The sequence below is a fragment of the Haliotis rubra genome, unplaced genomic scaffold, assembly GCF_003918875.1.
Source record: "Haliotis rubra isolate DU_JTF1 unplaced genomic scaffold, ASM391887v1 Scf404, whole genome shotgun sequence".
Taxonomy (NCBI): Eukaryota; Metazoa; Mollusca; class Gastropoda; order Lepetellida; family Haliotidae; genus Haliotis; species Haliotis rubra.
The window spans coordinates 603588-625292 of record NW_025767085.1 but is presented as its reverse complement, the minus strand read 5'-3'; the positions used below and the strand labels follow the sequence as shown (position 1 = coordinate 625292).

At 40.7% G+C, this 21705-nt stretch overlaps 1 protein-coding gene and 1 long non-coding RNA gene across 2 annotated transcripts; both read right to left on the bottom strand.

The window, feature by feature from the left end:
• Window positions 1-847: 847 nt before the first annotated feature.
• Window positions 848-2234, bottom strand: LOC124287680. Its single transcript, XR_006901315.1, has 2 exons — window positions 1552-2234; window positions 848-1102 (listed from the first exon to the last, which is right to left on the bottom strand). It is a non-coding gene; the product is annotated as an uncharacterized LOC124287680 (long non-coding RNA).
• A 10-nt stretch (window positions 2235-2244) lies between these two features.
• Window positions 2245-20470, bottom strand: LOC124287679. The gene is made up of 6 exons (XM_046724186.1): window positions 20299-20470; window positions 6036-7857; window positions 5042-5165; window positions 4524-4601; window positions 4120-4215; window positions 2245-3593 (listed from the first exon to the last, which is right to left on the bottom strand). The coding sequence occupies exons 2-6, from the start codon at window positions 7842-7844 to the stop codon at window positions 3046-3048; spliced, it is 2655 nt and encodes an 884-aa protein (XP_046580142.1). The 5' UTR covers window positions 7845-7857; window positions 20299-20470; the 3' UTR covers window positions 2245-3045.
• Between the last annotated feature and the right edge of the window lie 1235 nt (window positions 20471-21705).

The following is a 21705-nucleotide window of genomic DNA, read 5'->3' as shown; positions in this document are numbered from 1 at the left end:
TTCGCAGTGTTGTTACGCTGCCATTAAACAATTGCCAAAGTAAGTGAATGTGTATACTGTTGTTCAAAACATAGCATATGCACTATGAACCGATAGACAAGAAAATACTGCTTTAATTCTTAGGTACATTGGACATTTTGATTTCATTGGAGAAAGGTACTTACTAAATACAAAATAACTGTATATGGTACAGCTCAACACACATAACGTATACCTAGATATATAAAGTACCTGGTAAAAGAAGGTATGCACCAATGTTGGATAGTGTCTGCAGAGGCCCAGATAAGCTGCGTATCCGGGTCAAATACGCATATAAAATTTCCAATTACGCATTGAAAAATAATTGTTGCGTACCAATTACGCATTTAAAATGTTAGATACGCAAAAATTTTAAAACAAATGCATACGGAATATATTTATAAAAATCGCTTGCGTAATGAAAAAGACATCGATTGCTATCAAGTTGTACTGTTAGTATAGGACAAATGTTGTACTGTCAGTATAGGATGAGTGATTTTTTATGAAACCATTTCCATTATATTTAAGTTGGTTTTGATTAGGTATCACATAAGGCAGAACATACCTGCTTTGTAAACTTACTCAATGACATAATACTTAGGTGAGTAAAATGACTGAAATACGCACATATTTGAAAGCAGTGGGTAACGGAAAATGAAATACCCACTCAACATTCATATTACCCACTCCAAAAAAATACAGTGGGTACAGTACCCACATGAGCTTAATCTTATCTGGAGCTCTGAGTGTCTACAACAAAACAAACAAGAAATGTTATTTGATTCGTTATGCAATTGATACAGGTATAAAGAGGTGTTTAGGTCTTTGAGCATGCAATGTATCGGCGACTGGCTGGTAACGTTTAAAAGCGTTTGTTATTGTTTGCCATATCACTTTTAACGCTCGTACCTTCTTTTGCCCGCCTATTTCAAATCATGATCAACCTTTGTGCAGCTGCCCACCTCAAACGTACATTAAATATAAACAAATGATCTTCTGATGCTACAAGTCACACAATAGTGGTGCGGGCCCAGGCCCATGGTCGAGTAATGTAAATTGTGTAAAAGGCAGTATATGAGTAAAGCTTGTAACAATGATTACTGATTATTGTGTTTTTGAAATTAATCCCTTTATACGAAAACCATTTCATAAATAATGAAAGGCAAACGTTATCCCTTTATAAAGGAAGTAATAAACAGTAGAAGATCGAACGGATCAGCGTGTTTGTAAAGCTAGGAATACACAACAGAAGATCAAAGGGATCAGCGTGTTTGTAAAGCTAGGAATACACAACAGAAGATCAAAGGGATCAGCGTGTTTGTAAAGCTAGGAATACACAACAGAAGATCAAAGGGATCAGCGTGTTTGTAAAGCTAGGAATACACAACAGAAGATCAAAGGGATCAGTGTGTTTGTAAAGCTAGGAATACACAACAGAAGATCAAACGGATCAGCGTGTTTGTAAAGCTAGGAATACACAACAGAAGATCAAACGCCTTTGTAAAACAAGGTATACAAATTAGGAGACAAAACGGACCCGTGCCTTTGGAAAGCATGAAATAAAAAAAACAATAGACCAAATGTGCCTTTCTAAAAACATTAGGTCAATATATTATTGTCAAAAGCCGTAGTGTCGAATTTTGTCGAGTCGAACAAACGGTTGTTCCGAAATACACGTTCGGACTCTTCAATTACTTTCTCTGTGTTGAACTCGATCTATAAACGTAGGTCTCTCCAACTTCGATTCAACCCTATATTACTACACCACTGCCATGTGTAAAACTCCTTTTTTATGTTTGACGTAATTCGAGAATCACTTACCAAAGCCAAAGTCTGGCGAATAGAAAATAAGTGGTGGTTGGGGACAAAGATGAATTTACTCGGGCAGCCAATCTCGAATCACTTGCCAAATATATATATCCTCTTTCCCTCATAATATATCACTATGTTCGGTGCTCATGTCAATCACTTACTTAACACAGAATAATAGAATACATTCCACATCATCCGTTCTCGCATCGATGGGTATTGCGATCAGAAACTGATGATAGTGTACATTATTTATCTATCGAGAGTGCGTTATATTTATGATAATAAAAAGAAAAGTCCTTAAAAGTTGTACCTATAGTACTAAAAAAGTGAGGATTACCCCACAGATGATCCAATGCAATAAGAAAGAATCACATGATCCCAACCTTATTGGCCAACCTTATAATCAGGCTCTCAATAGATGCACTTGGAATATTCAAAATAACTTTCAGCCAATGATACTAGGTCTTTGTATTTTGGCAATTCCAAATGACCAATGAACATAGCGCTAGCAAATGAGGAGCCATGTGACTATGTGGTTAATCCGAAATAATTGTCCGCCTTTATGCGGAAATCGAGTTTTCTATAAATCTCTAATTTAAACACACTCTGTGTTTTTACTGATCAAAAAATGTTATTTATAAACTGATACACTTTCATTTCAAAACAATTGTAATAGATCTCACTTGTACTAGTTTAGTGCATAATTGCAGAATCGGAAAATCATTCGATTTTAGTAGCACACATTAGGTTTCCTACATCTGTGTTACTATTTTAGGGAGGGAATCACCGACACGTCAGGTCACGTGATTCAAAATTACGCCGCTGACATGCGAGTGATCGACTGAGAAGTTTGATGGCTCATGGCTTGCAAATATTAACCTCTGGATATTTTGATAAGGAAAATTGGCCGCACTTGTAGGTATAAGTACAATTAAATCTTTTATAAAAGCTTTTCGTGCGCAATAATCGTAACGGGTGCGCGAAAGTGCGACAAAGGATTTCCTCCACTGCGGCCTATTCCCTCCATATTTGCGGTGCTAGAACCGATCTCTGATTCTCTAACAGACGGAGGTTTCCTTGAAATCTGCTGCACTCATCAACATTGACTTTTTAAAAGGTTTTTCTTGATATTTGAACATCTTGGGAACATCTCTGATCATCCCGAAGCTGTCCTGAAAGGTGCATAGCAAAGATATAGCTGTCTTCTCATTCTTCTCACAAAAGTGCCTCTACAGCCTTGGACACCTCCGAGTTCAGCTCGAGATTAACACCCGAAGTGACCCCGAGTTCTACGCTGAAGTGGTATCTGTTGTAGACACCAAAGACTGGCCAGAGTGATTTGGTGGTGTCGATGTCGTGGAACGTCCACATGACGTTACCAGTCGTTGCATTCAGGAACGTTAGACTGCGGCGGTCGAGGTTAAGCATGACACCCATGTTAAGGTCGATTGTGGCTTCCTCCTCGCACTGCATGACGGGAGTGTCAAACAGAACCTTGGAGTTACAAACGACCTTGACACAGACAGCTCTGTGTGTTGAACAGATGCTGACGACAAGGCTCCATGCTCGGGGCGTTTCCCAAACGCAGTAGGAGTTGTCCAAGACGTCGCTGTGAGCTACAGCGGCCTCCAGAATCATCTTTCCAAAGGACGACACCTGCGCCAGGACTCGGACGTTGCATGTGACATTCCAATAATGGACGCCCTTCCCTGAGATACATCGACTTCCGGTAGTTCCGCAGTAATTGCTGAATCCAGCCGAGCCTACACAGAACGACAAAGATTTGCTTGTTTAAAATACGACAAAAATATACATGACACTTATGCAGGATCACTGTATGATGACATGATTTCAGATGAGAGTCAAGTCAAACATGAATTTGTGTGCTTGTTTATTTTCATACGTCACAGTATTATAGCTATCTGGCAGCGACCAGACAGCCAGTGGTTGATATTAAGAGAAGTAGTGATTGATAACATGAGTCCATTAACCAGTTCACCGTGACTGACTTCCTGTTCATTTCAACAGCACTAATGGCAGCAATGGCTTGCTACGGGTCAGTTCTAAACAGGGGGTCCTATAGGGTTCATCAGACTACGAAACACATACTCGGATACAGAAATAAATGCGGATTCCATGAGTACGGAGCATGCGTGCATGTGAAAAGCCATGTATACGTTGCAGCACTGGTAATGACGGCTTAATACAAAGCTATGGTCAATGATTTGTTTCGCTACTGACAACGTGTATGTTATCATACGTATGCTATGCATAGGTTAGTTTGCTTACCTCCCCTTTCTGAAGGTGATTTGACAAGTTTACCGGAAGTGGTGATGGTACACTGCTCGCGGTTCAACTTGTCCTCCGACAAAGTGATGTGGGGCACTAATGAAACACAAAATAAGACCTTCTCTTAGAAAAGCAATCTAAAAATATGTTTCTTGTATACACCCTATCCATCCCAACATCGGGATCGATCTATATATGTTTGTTTTCATAGTAACCTGTTTGCAAACCTCGTTAATCCAGTTGTTTTACACCACAGGGCATTTGTGCATCAAGTGGACAAATACGGTAATGTTTGGTTACATATTGTCCTCAAATGAAATGTGTTAGTTGCATTTAATAACGTATAATCACATGTTGTACTTAATGAAACACATGTGAAACATAACGGAGAATAGCACACTCACAGTTGACGGACTTGACCAGCACCTCGGACTCGCCCTTCCATGTTAGAAAATGAAGAGATCGATCCATACCATTCTCATCTGCCGATTGGACGATATAACCAATCCCTATTATATTTAGTCACATTTTTTTTGCCCCTCGTAATCTCATTGGTCTATCAAGACTTTAACTTGCTATTTAGGAAAATCATTTTGCATAATACTCAACGTCCTTAACAGACATCGTTTTCGTAATTTTGTCGAAAAATTCATTATTGATTAATAAAGTAGACGTAGAATGAGAGAATTGATTAAAGGGGGTTGTCGGGTAGAATAAAGTTATAAATATTGCGTGATGATTAAGACACCTTACAGCGCATGCTCGAAGACCTTTGTAACAGGATGATGGCTAGCTGCCAGTAGTAACATTCCAGGACAGGGAAAGCTAAGCTACGATAATCGCAGCCAGTAAGGATATAGACTGTATCTAGAAACTAGACCACAGTCTCACAATGAATCAATTACAGACTGAAAGCAGTTACCACACTCTTTGTTGTCGAAGGTGAAGGCATCGTCTTCCACCAAATACCCGCCAAGCCGGAAGTTCACCTTGTGCGGTCCAGGATGCCTTGGGGAAAAGCGGAGTTCAAAGGTCGCTTCCTGTTCCTGGGAAGGTCGAGGTTATATCATGTTTAATTAAATTAAATTACATTTTGCATCACTCTCTGTGTAATACCATTTTGGCCAAATAACTAGCCAAATATATAGAGAATCTCACCCAAGTGTCTACTGATATCAATTATATCAACACGAGTTGATAAAGAAAAAATATCCGAGGCTTGCCGAGGATATGTTTACTTTTATCAGCGAGTGTTGATATAACTGATATCAGAAGACACGAGGGTGAGATTCTATTTATCATCAAAAATCACTCTTCATTAGTTTTCAATGAAAAATGTGAATCTCTGAACACAGTATTGCCATTAGAATTGCTATGCAGCGATGTCATAGCATTGTGACGTCATCAAGTTCATGATGTCATAGCATTGTCAGGGCATTGTACAAAACCTACTGTCAAAACGATCTCACACAAGCAATATCTCCTGTGGAACACAGTTTTGGATGATAAAGATTTTTACATCCTTACGGAAATATATTTTCGCGATTCGCTAAACATCGATGCTTTTATAAAAGCTGGGTAGCATATTCTTGCCGTGAATATAATGTTTAATACTAAGCAGCTCACGACCGGCCATGTGATTCTGACATGTAAATGTTATCTTTAAGCTGAGTTGAGTTAATCGGCTTGCTAGTTTTCAAATGATTAAGTCTTATTGAAATGGGGTAATGAGTAAATTGTATTGATCGTTTGATAGTCAGTGATTTGTTTCATTCTTACTAACTTGACACTGAAACCAAACAAATGTGCCTGTGTGTCCTGGGTACTTAATCGTTTAAACAGGGATAACAAGGTGATCATGTATACGAAAATATTAAACCCTTGGTAGCACGAAAACGACTAAAAACGTCCTTCACCTTGAAATTGCCCGTCCTGTTGGTAGCTCCCGATCGAGATCGGCTTTCATGTAGAGACTCAGGCTGAAGGAAACCATTGCCGCTATGGTTGCCTGCTCCTTGGGGACTTGTGTGGACGCCGTTTGTCATCACGTCGTCGTTAAAGGAGACCTTCGACTCCACACTTTCCATCTGATTGAAGCTTGCCCTACTTCGATGTTTCCCCTTCCCTTCCTCTTGCAGGTCTTCCGACGACGCAGCTCCGATAGATTTCTGTGATCCCGTATGTTTCAGACTGGTCCTGTCCCTGGTGATTGGCGTGTACCGTATTTTTCCTACATCCTGTTCAGTCGGACTGGTATTTTCTACATATCGCTCATGATCAAATGTGCCCCTGCCATCACCTGACATTTCACTGTTATGGTAGCCACTGTCGCCGTTACTGTCGAAGTGTTTGTTGGTCTTTGTAGAATTGTGTCTACTGGCATCGGGAGAATCCACTTCGTCACTACGTGTTGATACGCCGTCATCCGTCTCACCAAGCTGCTCCAGTGCTCGGCTGATAGTCAGTCCTGAGGAGTCTTCTATCACAGCCTTCATGCTTGCAGGCTTAGGTGAGACGAAGGAGTTGCCCATATATTTGAGGAAGATCCTCACAATCACCGCGTCCCCTCCTTCCTGTAGGGAATCTGTAATCTCAATGATCACCTTCCACTGCAACATCGTATTATCCAGGTTGATGACCTCGCCTACCTTGGCCATCTTTTTTGTTATGTCGCTGAGTGAGTTGAGGTCAACAAAGATCTCCTTTCTCTCCGGCTTAGCAGGAAGCGGAGCATGGATTAGAGCATTTAGTTTCTGTTTCATGTTTTCGTTTTCCTGGAGAAAGTTGCCTGGTTTCGCCTCCTCTATGACTTTCCTGCAGTAGTCCGCGTACTCCGTCTCTGTTTGAGCTGTTGTCTCGAAGGCAGTGAGACACGCACTCGTGTGATCTCGTTCGTCTGCTACAGCAACATGAAGACTGTTCCTCAGCTCTTCCTTCTGTTTCTCAGCCTCCTCAATGAACTCAGTAAAAGTGTATTCAATTCGTGCTTCTAACTTTTTGCTCTCAATATTCAAATATAACAAGTCCCTTTCCAACTCGGACTTCTCCGACTCGGTTCTCTCCTGCTTCTCCTTCAGCTTCTCCAGCGCCTCTGAAATCTCCCTCTTTTCATCCTTGACCACGTCCTGTACATCCCTAATCTCGTGTCCATCCCGCTCCTTGTGCTCAATAATGGCGCATGAAGGACACACGGCTTTCATGCATCCTGGCTTCTCGCAGAACAGATCAAGTGTCGAGCCAGGATGTAGGGGGCAGGTTTCTGTCTGTGTCAGGTAGTTCTCAGGGAGCTTCAATATTTCTGCAATAGAGAGAATCTTGTGGCCTTTCTGTTTGTAAAATCGTTTGTGGGCCCGCAGTCCTTCTTCACAGATGTACAGCTGACAGTTAAGGCAATGGTGAGTCGCTGGCGACTTCTCGGAACAGTCGGTGCAGAGTCTTCTCCCTTTCTTTCCCTTCAGTTCCACAAATACTACGAACTTCATGGCAACATACTCCACGGGGAAGGTCTCCTCCACCGACTCCCGGACATCCCACTGTTGGCTGCAAGACGGGCAACTCAGTTTAGATCCAATCGTCCACACGTCATCCAAACACTGAGAACAGAAGCTGTGTTGGCATGGTAAAACACGTGGTATCCTGTCCTCGCTGTCGAACTGCTGCTCGCATCTGTCACATTTTAAAATGTTCTCTTTGATCTCACGTGTTGAAATCACAGGGTTGGCCATCGCGATGTCCTACCTGGAAACAAAACACTTGAATAATTATGACCAAACATATTACAACCATTATACATGTGATTAAAGAAGTATGTATGTGCCCCTTATGAGCGTATGCATCACAAATATTCAACAGCTCTTTATATGTCTCTCTTCCAGTGAACTCCCAACATGTATGTCAATCAACAGTGTATATGTTCCCCGTATAGGTAGTTTCAGCAGACTTGTTGATGAACACTGTATATGTCTCTCTTTCAGTGAACAAACAACATGTATGTCAATCACCAGTGTATATGTTCCCCGTATAGGTAGTTTCAGCAGACATGTTAATGAACACTGTACATGTGTCTCTCTCTCTCGGTGAACCAAAAACATATATGTCAGTCAACAGTGTATATGTTCCCGTACAGGTAGTTTCAGCAGACATGTTGATGTCAATCAACAGTTTATATGTTCCCCGTATAGGTAGTTTCAGCAGACTTGTTGATGAACACTGTATATGTCTCTCTTTCAGTGAACTCACAACATGTATGTCAATCAATAGTCTATATGTTCCACGTACAGGTATTTTCAGCAGACATGTATGTCAATCAATAGTTTATATGTTCCCGTACAGGTATTTTCAGCAGACATGTATGTCAATCAATAGTTTATATGTTCCCCGTACAGGTAGTTTCAGCAGACATGTTGATGTCAATCAATAGTCTATATGTTCCCCGTACAGGTAGTTTCAGCAGACATGTATGTCAATCAATAGTCTATATGTTCCTGTTTCAGCACACTGTATAGATGTTTCTGTTTCTCGGCATCCCTCGATCCAGGTCAGAATTGGTGACCAGCAACACAAATCTGTCGTAAGAAGCGACTAACTGGATCGGTGGTAGAGCTCGCTGAAGAGGCTAATAGATGTAATCGTATCCCAGGGATGTAGTGCTCACGGTGTCAATCACTGAGTTTTCAGACCCAGATTCGTTTTACATGGAACACTGTCGCAGATGAATGCAGCGTTTAAACTAGGAAGTAAAGGCACACTGAAAGTGCTATAGAGTACGGTAAGGATTCCGTATTCCATTGATGATATTAAACTGTGTGACGAGCGACATGCGTACGTATCGATTTTACTTTCCTTGCAAGTTACCTAATGGAATTACATAATAAACAATATCGATCACTTGCTTTTCACACTGTCTTCTCTTCGCATCGTGAACGATTTCACAGCGATACTCTCGCTCTCCTACAGAGAAAAGCATCAAGCACGTGCTGTAAAGTCGAACTTACGGGAACATAATCACGCATGCTGATCAATATCTTACAATCGTGTCGTTCAAACTAAAAGCCATGCGTAGGAGTTGTGTTTGTTTGTTTGACGTCCAATGCAACAGCCTACAAACACTAGACGTGAAAAGCCCGTTGTCAGGCGTATACAACTATGCATATAGTGGAATCGGGATATAGCACAACACAGCACAGCACAGCAAAGCAAAGCGTAGCGTAACATAGCATAACATAGCTTAGCATAGCTTAATTGCATAACATATCACAGCATAGCATCGCATCGCATCGCATTGCATCGCGGAGGGGTACACCAAAAATGGGCTTCACACATTGTGTCCATGTAGGGAATCGAACCCAGGTCTTCAGCATGACGAGCGAACGCTTTTACCACTAGGCTACCCGACCGCCCCGATAATCATAGGAAATCTCCACTACATGATTCTGACTACATCACAAGCATGTGTTTATGAATCAATATTAACTACACTCGAAAGCGGACCGATGAATTGCAATCTAACTCGAAAACTAATAAACATATAATACTCAATGAAACGCTGATCATAATCAAAACATCAGACCAACTCTGTGAGGTTTTTGCAGAATTTATGTCCTAAAAATAAAAAAAGTTGTTTTACAAACAAGCTTGATCGCAATGTTCTTCAATGATGTGATAAGTATTGTGTAAAAGCTGGCATCACAGCTCACAGAAATTTCCATTTGAGTAACTTTGTTGTTTAACGTCGCACCAGCAATATTCCATCTATATGACAACGGACTGTAAATGATTACGTCTGGACCAGACAATCCAGTGATTGACATCATGAGCATCAATCTACGCATATGGGACACGATGATTGTATTAACCAAGCCAGTGAGCCTGACCACCCGATCTCATGTGTCGCCTCTTGCTGCAAGCATAGTCGCCTTTGACAAGATTCTACTACATAACGCAATGATCCATCAAGCACGGAAGAAAGCAATGAATCAACAATGTTATATGTCTTGTCTACAATCTGTGTATGTCTAATCCATTTATTAATAAATCTGTTGTCTTTTTGTATTCAGTTTTCATTGTCTATAAGACTAATGCATTCTTATTCAATAACACTGAAGTCGGTGACATAAGTATTCCAATTAACCAAGTAACTTTTTTATAATGGCAAAGAGAGTTCATACGTCGTATAGTAGAATGTGTGAAGCCCATTTCTGATGTCCCCCGCCGTGATATTGCTGCAATATTGCTAAAAGCGGCGTTAAACTAAACTCACTCACTCACTCACTCACTCTTAAGGTAGATACTTTATTTCTGTATGTGGCTATTCACACGCACTGTAGAGAACATTAAAGCTGTTTGGATGCTCATAGAAATGTCTTGTGACGGTTTATATCAGAGTTTATTTTAAATTGTCCCTAGAAAGAGGAAATTCGGAATAGACAGATTTCCGGTTAGACAGCTGTAAAATAAAACACGATGATCCCACAAACAAATGTGAATATTATAAGCCTATTTATAACGTTAATTTTAGTAAATGTAGAATACTTGTGTCCCAAATATGGCAAGTACATATTCATGATTGAAGTTTACAGACACTGAAACACATGCATACGTTTTTCCTGATCATTTACTGATTGTTCTTTCAGGTTGAAAGTCAATAGAACACTTTGTTAGTTGGTTGTAAAAATAATGAAAAATATATAGAACAACAATGGTATGTACATCAGATAAAAGTATATTTTCTTCAATAATGTAAAATGTTAAAACAAGATTACCATTCTATGTGATTAGGAAATAGCCATACCATGAATGTAAACTGTATAACCCGCTGATGTAAGCTCTATTTTGTTTACTATGTGCCCACGCCTGGAACGTGTTAACGTTGTGTCGAATTTGACGGAATGTCGGATTTGACTGATATATAATAGTTAGAAATTTAATTTTCTCAACATGTCTTAAATAAACAGCTTGTAAAGCGTTATTTATGTCTGGAATGAAGTTCAAGCAAATTTGAATCAAGAGCCGCGTTACACCTCGTGTGATCACGCATTTACTCACAGGACTGAGACAAAGAGAGTGAGTATTCTTTTACGCCGCTTTAACAAAATTCCAGCAAAATAATGGCGAGAGACAATACAAGTTGGCTTCAAACATTGTTAAGGGGATTCGAACCTGGGCCATCGGCGTGACAAGCAAACGCTACCCCTCAGGACAACTTTCAAAGCATCGCTTTGATGTTACTTTTTCACTCTCCTGGTCTATTGTTTATGTAATGTGTCTTTTGAAATGTAATGAAAACTAGTCGTTAAAACATTGTAATATTTGGATTCGGTTTGTGGGTTAAGAGCAAGTAAACCATCATGAGACAACTGAAGTGTATCGCATCAATATTGAAAATGGCATAGTTTATTTAATGTTTGCACTTTCGATTGCCCGAGCGATGTTACTACTCAACAAACAAAATGTAATTCTCTGTCAACATCGGCTCTGGGCTATTTTTCATACCAACAATGAACTTTCGATAACGTACGATGCCAAATTTACACAAGTCTTACAATACCTGTGTACAGAAGTGGCTAACTGTCCCCCGGGCAGACAAACATTTCCAGGTATCTGGCTGCCACCGTCATTGATCGACTAAATGTGTCAAACATTCCACTTTCACAAACTACGTTTGTACATTAATAACCGCAGTATTGTCTACATGGAGACTGTAATTTGGTCCTGGAATTGATATTTCAGAGAAATATTGACTGATATCCTTTACAGATTTGTTATAAGGTATAGGGGCGGTGGGGTAGCCTAGTGGTTAAAGCGTTGGCTCGTCACGCCGAAGACCCGGGTTCGATTCCCCACATGGGCAGAATGTGTTAAGCCCATTTCTGGTGTCCCCCGCCGTGATATTGCTGGAATATTGCTAAAAGCGGCGTAAAACTAAACTCAGTCAGTCAGTCAGTTATAAGGTATATCCACTCGTATAGTTTGTATTTGTAACTGTTCGTTTGAAATAGACTTGATACAAATAGCGCTATTAATACGATTCCTTGGAAATGTAAGGATATGTGCACTCGGGGTGTGAATCTTAGACATTTTGTAAGAATACGGCTTTGTTCGCTCGGTGTACGGCTCTCATACGTCTCTTTGGAAATATACTGAGTCAAAAAAGAAACTTCACAAAATGTAATTTGAAAAATAATGAATAATTTTTCTCTGATGATACATCTATGTATCCGAAATGGGATCCCTATCTTTCGACTCTAGAAAAACGTTAGCAAAACCCACTCAAACCCATCCATTCGTCGTGCAAATGATGTTAGTGCCAAATCAGGTTTTGCACGTGCAGTCGATCACGTGATCTTCGCATCGAAGTTTTCGTCATATGCACATGTTTGCATTGGCCTCAAGAATTGAAAAAACACTTTTAAACCACAGTTCTAACGGTACTTGAAATGCCACGATTGTCAAATGTGCAACGTGAACGTGCCGTTGGCATGTTGCAAGCGGGAACATCAGTTATTGACGTCGCAAGAGCAATGGGATGCAGCCGTCGTACTGTGTTTGACTCGCGAGGTCGTCTACAACAAACTGGCACCACTTCTGATCGCCCAAGGTCGGGTCGTCCATGTGTGAAGTCACGAGCAGAAGACCGTCAAATCGTCCTACGTCACCTACGTGACAGATTTCTGCCGGCTACACGAACCAGGGCTCAGATGTTTAGAGGTCGACTGTCCTCACAGACCATTCGAAATCGGTTGCGGGTTGCCAATCTCCATTCTCGACGTCCATATCGTGGGCCAATATTGACGCCGTTTCATCAACGTCAACGTGGACGATGGACCCAGAGAGATTGGAATCGAGTCGTCTTTAGCGATGAATCCAGGTTTACCCTCAGATTCGCGGACGGCAGGCATAGAGTCTGGAGACGACGTCGTGAACGGTATGCCCAATGTTGTGTACAGGAAGTCGACAGATTCGGGGGCGGAAGTTGCATGGTGTGGGATGCTTTCTGTGGAAACAACCGTTCCCGACTTCTGGTCATCAGTGGAAACCTCACAGCTGCTGCTTACCGCGACCAGGTGCCCACCCCTGAACTCGTTCCTTTCATGGTGGCTCATGGCCCAGTTCCAGCATGATAATGCTCGGCCGCAAACCGCGATGTTGACACGAAATTTCCCTCAAAACGCTGGAACCAACGTCATGGACTGGCCATCGAGGTCCCCTGACCTTAATCCCATAGAACACGTTTGGGATGCACTTGGGAGAAGGCTTCGTGGTCTTAGGAACCAACCTCAGAATTTGCAGGAACTTGGCGCTGCCTTGCAAGAGCAATGGCGCAGAATCCCCAACCACCTGTTCACAAGCATCAGGCAGTCGATGAGGAGACGGTGTTTGGCAGTGGTGAATGCGCGGGGCGGCCATACACGATATTGAACTGAGAAATTACGCATTTTTATTCTTGTGACTTGAAATTCTGTATACCCATGTTTTGGAACGGCGGTGTAGCCTAATGGAACTGATTATGGCACTGTCAGTGTATCGAGTACATCACACAGATCTCAGCAATGAAATAATAACAATTTAACCATCTTACCATCTCTTGTTCTTTTATAGTGCCCTGAAGAAAGAATGTGAAGTTTCTTTTTTGACTCAGTATACAAGGCCACGTTCTATCGGAGTATTGATCTTATACGACTAATTTGAAATATAAGCTATATTCACTCGGCAAAAAAGATCATTACGATTCTGTCGATATTTTGCCATGGTCATCCGGAGTATCGATCTTATACGGCTCTTTGGAAATATACAACTCAATTAACTAGGAGAGTTAATCTTATGCTGGTGCTGAACTTGATGTAAATGAGTCCAGTGACGATAGACCTGTCATTTTGAGCAGGGATCTTTGACGGTTATTTCGTGATGAGAATATTAAGTAATGTAAGCTACCACTCTGTACATAGGTGATATGTCACACAGTGTAGGTGATATGTTAACACAGTGTAGGTGATATGTTAACACAATGTAGGTGATATTTTCACAATGTAGGTGATATGTTAACACAATGTAGGTGATATGTTAACACAGTGTAGGTTATATGTTAACACAGTGTAGGTGATATGTTAACACAATGTCGGTGAAATGTAACACAATGTAGGTGATATTTGCACAATGTAGGTGATATGTTAACACAATGTAGGTGATATGTAACACAATGTAGGTGATATTTGCACAATGTAGGGATTTGTTAACACAATGTTAACACAATGTAGGTGATATTTACACAATGTAGGTGATATTTACACAATGTAGGTGATATGTTAACACAAAGTAGGTGATATGTTAACACAATGTAGGTGGTATGTTAACACAGTGTAGGTGATATGTTAACACAATGTTGGTGAAATAACACAATGTAGGGGATATGTTAACACAATGTAGGTGATGTGTTAACACAATGTAGGTGATATTTACACAATGTAGGGGATTTGTTAACACAATGTAGGTGATATTTACACAATGTAGGTGATATTTGCACAATGTAGGTGATATGTTAACACAATGTAGGTGATGTGTTAACACAATGTAGGTGATATGTTAACACAATGTAGGTGATATGTAACACAATGTAGGTGATGTGTTAACACAATGTAGGGGATGTTTACACAATGTAGGGATATTTACACAATGTAGGGGATATGTTAACACAATGTAGGTGATATTTACACAATGTAGGTGATGTGTTAACACAATGTAGGGATATTTAACACAATGTAGGTGATATTTACACAATGTAGGTGATTTGTTAACACAATGTAGGTGATATTTGCACAATGTAGGGGGTTTGTTAACACAATGTAGATGATGTTTAACACAATGTAGGTGATATGTTAACACAATGTAGATGATGTGTTAACACAATGTAGGTGATATGTTAACACAATTTAGGTGATGTGTTAACACAATGAAGGTGATGTGTTAGCACAAAGTAGGTGATATTTACACAATGTAGGGATTTGTTAACACAATGTAGGTGATATTTACACAATGTAGGTGATATTTGCACAATGTAGGTGAGGTGAGGTGCAATTGGGTTTAACGTCGTGCTTGAGAATATTTCGCTCATATGACGACGTGCACAATGTAGGTGATTTGTTAACACAATGTAGGTGATATGTAACACAATGTAGGTGATGTGTTAACACAATGTAGGGGTTATTTACACAATGTAGGGGATATTTACACAATGTAGGTGATATGTTATGTAGGTGATTTGTTAACACAATGTAGGGGATATGTAACACAATGTAGGTGATGTGTTAACACAATGTAGGGGATATTTACACAATGTAGGTGATTTTTACACAATGTAGGGGATATGTTAACACAATATGAGATGCTAGCCTGCTCACGGATGAGCGATCACATAAGGTAATGCAAACCGGACTCTGCAGACAGGTGTTCTGTTGACAGGTTTTCAGGTTTATTACTTAAATTTATGATGTGTATAGCTAGATGACAATGTGTCAAGAGAATTTCATTGAAATCCCTTGCTCTATCTCCTTAATGCCGAGCGCCAGCCAGGGTAACAACAAGTATATATATATATATATATATATATATATATATTGGTATGACCTGCCCCTCTGCGGGAAGACGCTTTATCCACTGCATCACAACAGCTCACAGAAGATGAAGGAGAAAGGAAGAAAGTCACGCATGATAACAGCGAAACCAATAGATCATAGCGTTTCTTGAAAAAACTGTAGTATTGATCAGAATATCGGTAAAGCGTGGGTTACCTTGGTTATAATCAATAATTGACGAATGCCTGTTACGAGGAAGGTCATGGGAAACATGGAATCTAGACATATACATCGTGATGACACTTTCTGCATGACAATGTCCTTGCTTTCATTGTAGTTAGCTAATAACAAAACAATCATTTACATGAAGTTGTGATTAAACTTCATTAACTGTGGGGATGAAGGGGTTGCAGAGTTCAAGGTTAATTCATTGCCTCTAAGACCCATTATGACATAATTACTTCATGGTTTCGGACTGAAGTCCATTTATTGTTTGTTTGTTGGTTGGTTTAACTCTACGATATTCCAGCTATATGACTACATTCTGTAGATAACTGAGTCTGGACCAGACAACCAGTGATCAACATCATGAGCATCGATCTACGCATTTTGGGATACTATGACATGTATCAACAAAGACAGCCAGCCTGACCACCCAGTCCCGTTAGTCGCCTCTTACGACAAGCATGTGATTCTGAAGACCAGTTCTAACCCGGATCTTGACGGGTAGTCAGTGCATAGTGTCGGCATAGAGGGATCCTTCTTTATCTGGCATTACAGTTTCAGGGGGCAGGCGTACGCATTCACGCATTCATGCACATACGCACACACAATCCTATATCAGAGCAATAATCTCGAACGCGACGTTAAACACCACCTCACCCCATCTCACCAGCTGAATATACATATGTCATGTACATATAAACACCATGAGACCGGGGTCCTTGTGTACACTGCATATAAAAAAGGAATTGTATCGTAACCTTCACTCCTTAGAGTTTCAGGGGCTACAATCGTGTCTAACTCAAAACACATGACACATGACTTGTCTCCTCAGGAAACAGACGTTGTTCGAAGATTCCTGTAACCCCTGCAGAAAAAGGGTACCCAGTAGGATTGTAATACGACTGTTTTCCTTCTGCCTCACAAGGCAGCATGGACTGCATACCTCCCGGGGAGTTGAGAATGTCATTCGCGTGGACACATATATCCATTGATCATATTTGAATTTCTTAATTTCTTGGTTACACTTAAAACCTAAAAACATAATCAGGACGAACCTGGGTTCGAACCCAGGATCACACGTACGGGACATAACTTATTACCAATTACTTTGGAAGCTAATGAAGCATAGATGTACTAGTACTTTAAGTGGTTTATCCTCACTTTCCCCACATTTGAATGTTTGGATAAGGGATTAGGAGGTCACTGGACTGTGGATGTGGGACTATGGTCTGTTCTAATTAGTGAACACTTCTCACTATCAGTAAAAGGGAGCTAAGGCCAATTGGTGAAATCAATTCACTTATAAATTGTGAACTGTTTTAATAGATCTTGATGTAATAATTAATTTGAAATAAAAACAAATAAACTACTGAGATTTAATCATAGCTTATCGTTTTGACACAAATAGCTCCTCTGAATCACAAATGGTCATTCCAAAACTTTAGATACATTGCTAATACTAAAAGTGGTCAGAATGTAGCGTTAGATGGTTTCAAATTCAGAGTAACGTCCAGGCGTAATAATATCACATACTGGGAATGTTGCAAAAAAGACTGCACAGCCAGAGTTACCATTCGCGATGGTATTCTAGCATCACCTCTTCCTCAGCACAATCACCCTTCAGAGGAGAACAAGATAGCAGTCCAAGAGGTCGTGCAGCAGATGAAGGCCAGATTCAGAGCTGACTGCAGAGCTGTACCTTCTTTGTACAAGGAAGAGCTTTGAGGTAAAACCTTTGCAAATTATAACCTTTCATTTATAAATAAAATTAATCATCAGAGATATGTCAAGATTTTATCCTTTCATTGAGAATCTATTAACACAATTAGTTTCTTTTATGTGCATACATCTATAAATAAGGCTAATCATCAGATCAGAAGATTTTAATATATTCCTTTTCATTGTTTCAGCCTTCAACAACCGCGAAGGACATGATATGGCGGCAACCGTCCCAACATTCTACAGCTTACAAGCCAGTCTGTATCGGTCCCGTGCCAAAAACGTCCCACCTCTTCCGCTACAGACTATACCTTAATCCCCCTTTGTTAACTAATTGGTCATGGCCTGGTGTACCCAGACTCTAAACAATAGATGTAGGGAATGTGAGGTGTCCCCCTGTAAGTTAGTTGCCTGTTGTTACAAAAACTTTCGATTCTGTGATCGTTGACCTGGTTACACACAAACATACACATCCGAAGGGTTTTTATATACCTATCAACAAACATATGTCTTCATGCATCGTTTGGTGCATTAAATATTAAGTATCTAGCATTGTGCTACATAGATAAGGAGATATTGACGAACGGTCTTCGTTCCTGACTTACGGTCGTCTGTATTGTATGAAGCTATGGCGATAAGAAAAGACAAACGTTAATTGTTATATAGGACCGAACAATATGTTTGAATCATAAGCGATGAACGTCAACATTTGAAATATCTGTTTTCCACTGCAGCTATTATATACAACAGAAATACCAAGACCGATGTTTATAAGTCTTTCTCACAGTCCCTGAACCGCATTACTTTCTGCCTAGCCCTTTCTGCAATGCTAAAGCCCTAAATGAAGCAAAGTCCAGATTTCCTCAGGTTCAGGTTTTGAATCTCCCATCTCACTGGGGCTTCTTTTCAATTTATAACGAATTCCTTCTTTCAATAAAAATTATAAACATTCAGAGATTATGCGATAATCTAGGTGTTTCTTTGCAATACACAGAACCGAGTCCAAGTGAGGACTGTGAGAAATACTGCCAGCTCTAACTCACGAAAATCATGCTACCTTACATCTCTGACGTCATCGTAGTGTTAATTTTTGCAGGAACGGACTGCCGTCGATTGTTCACGAGGCAATATTTCTATTAATTTACAATTTGCAACAACGGCAGGGAATATATTCGAAGTGAATGGCACTGGGGAAGCTCACACATTATTCATACGCCAAGAGAGACGTCTGGTGGATGTTTCAAGTATTTCCACAGAAGAACTATGTGCCATATTGTAAAAGAATGCTGTCATTTCCCCGTCACAAGAATTCCTCTTTTGGATCCTGAAAACCGTGCCTCATTGATATGCTGAGGATTGACTCTTTGAAATTCAGTCAGTACAATAGTTTAGAATCATGAATGTTTAGGAGGATTTTTTGTGAAATAATGTGCTTAGTCCTTACAACCAAAATTATACCAAAACACCATATAATCCCTCGGTGATTTTGTTCAGAGTACACTGGTGGAGTTATGTAAAATAATGTTTGGAGTTTAGTTAAGTCTGAAGTTCGTGTTCTGTTGGATCAACAACAGTTCATATTTGACCAAAACCCTACTGGGAGATTGCTAGCAGTATGGTGTCGCCTAGGTAACACGCCATGGACCTTATCCCGATGCCAAATACTCTATAGCTAATACATGTGTACATTTCACGTACTGCAGAAATACTGAATTATGAACGACTATCTTTGTGGTAACACTAAATACATTAGGGCCTTTGTTGTCATTACTTTTCGGACCGCCTCCGTGGTGTAGTGGTTAGAGCGTCCGCCCGGAGAGCGGAAGGTCGCGGGTTCGATCCCCGACCGCGTCATACCAAAAGACGTTAAAATATGGTACTTGTTGGTCCCTGCCTGGCGCTCGGCATTAATGGGTACAACAAGGACTGGTCGGCTTAAGTCTGGGCTAGTACAAGCAGCCGCACATACACATACACATACACACGCATGCACGTCGTCATATGAGCTAAATATTCTCAAGCACGACGTTAAACCCAATTTCACCTCACCTCACCTTCCTTTTCACGACAATTGTTTAATGACGCCTAGTTATAGTCTCATATCAGATATAATGTATTGACTCTCTCTCTGATATATTCAAGTGTAAAAAGAGCATTGTTGACTGGCACGAGGTCAAGTCAATATCATTTGTCTGTGTCATATCTTTATTGAGTCTCTGTCTTTACCACTAATGCTAATGGCGAGGAAACTCGACTGACTAACGGAGTGTGTCGTATTCAGCTTCAAAAGCTATAGGCAAACTCAACAACGGTTCATAACACATTTAATCTACTCAGTCTAACAAACCACTGATATGTCAATCTTGGAATCAGTCCAGTATTATCTGTGCATAAACAACGTCATCGTTGGTGAGGTTGGAATTACTACCAACGCCATATTTATTGAATGTATTACTCGGTTCTGTGTGTTCTGTTTATGTTAAACCCAGGACAGTTTCACCCATGACTCATTTATACACATAAAACGGAATTTAGCAGTTGTTTTAAGACATGAAATGAAAAGTATTACGCAACCTTTCAAAGTCTGACCATAATCAAAGGTTGGCACTGTTCATTCAAAGAATACCCCCTATACCCCCGCGTCCCAGACAATGGAGTGAGAACCTACCTGTGCCTGTGTGGCTCTGTCACTGACGGCTGCGTCTTCAGGGCAAGGATGGAGATGGCAGTTTGTTTACTGTCGCCTTAAGTTACCAATCTCCATCGTTACCTCAGACAACCGTTCTGCCTCCACTGTTCCATTGACTGAAATCAAAATCGATACTTATTTCCGAGTCCCCATGAGATACATGTTAGAGTGGTGGTGACAATAAACGATTTTGAAGATGATTGGGAATGGGTTAGGCTTCAGGGAGCCTTGCCGGGCAGGAATATATCAATACATAATTACTGTTATTTGAAAATAGAAACTTGACACGGCTGTATGGATTAAACTGTTATTGCGTCGCTTCCCAGTTTCGATAAGGATGCAGTCCTTTCTGTCTCTGTGTGTAATTGTCATTATCCCTGTGTGTAGTTATTGACTATCCAACAGAAAATGCAAGTAAGTTTACAATACTACACACAGCGCCACCGTCTTGTTCCATCATTGCCAAAGCCTCCCCCGTCTCTCTCTCTCTGGGACACACACACACACACTCCCTCCCTCTCTCCTTCTCTCCGGGACACGCACACACTCTAATTATTACTAACTTGGACCAGTTTATCATAATCGGTACAACAAACCGCCTGCCTTTAAATTTGATGCTATGACTTTTTCTGCTTTTGAATGACAATGTAATAAATAAATGTCTTTGAAATAAAACTCACTCCGAGTGTGTACTTACAATGTTTACTAATGCAAACTTGTTCTCGTCACTATATGGCTGGAAAAATGCCGATGTGACGTAAAGCTCAACTCAACTCAACTCAACTCATAATCGGTACAATCTTGTTAACGCGGTCTTGCATCCACGTTTGCTTAACAGCTGAGCTGTTCTTTTTACGTGTTTTGTTGTCTCGTTCCGTTGCGCTTACCACGCTAGCGTTTGTCCACCGCAGTCATTGTGGCCAGTATTGATGCCGTCCTGCTCCGGAGACGATACAAAAGGTCGTCACTGACTACACAGACACGGCCCATCTGCTTTCGCCGCATCACAAAGGATGCTATTGTCAAACCGTATCGTATTGTGGTTTGACGACACTGACAAAGTGCGCGTGAAGCAAAGGCGGATCGAGATGGGTTGTGCAGGGGTGTCCACCCGCCCCCTTTTGTCCTGAAAGTTTGTTCAATGACCATTGAAACTCGGGTGAAAATGAAGTGTGCACCCCCCTTTTCTCGATAGTGTCCCCCCCCCCCCTTCTCAAAAAGCTGCATCCGCCCCTGGTGAAGCTACAGTTATGGGAGGCGGCTGTAAATCTCCCTCTCTCTCGGTGTGTGCGTGCGTATGTGGGTGCGTTTGCGTTGTTAGGTTATGATTTCCAGGTTGAACCTTTAAAACTAATCGACAATCAGTCCGTAGAAAATCTAGGTGAG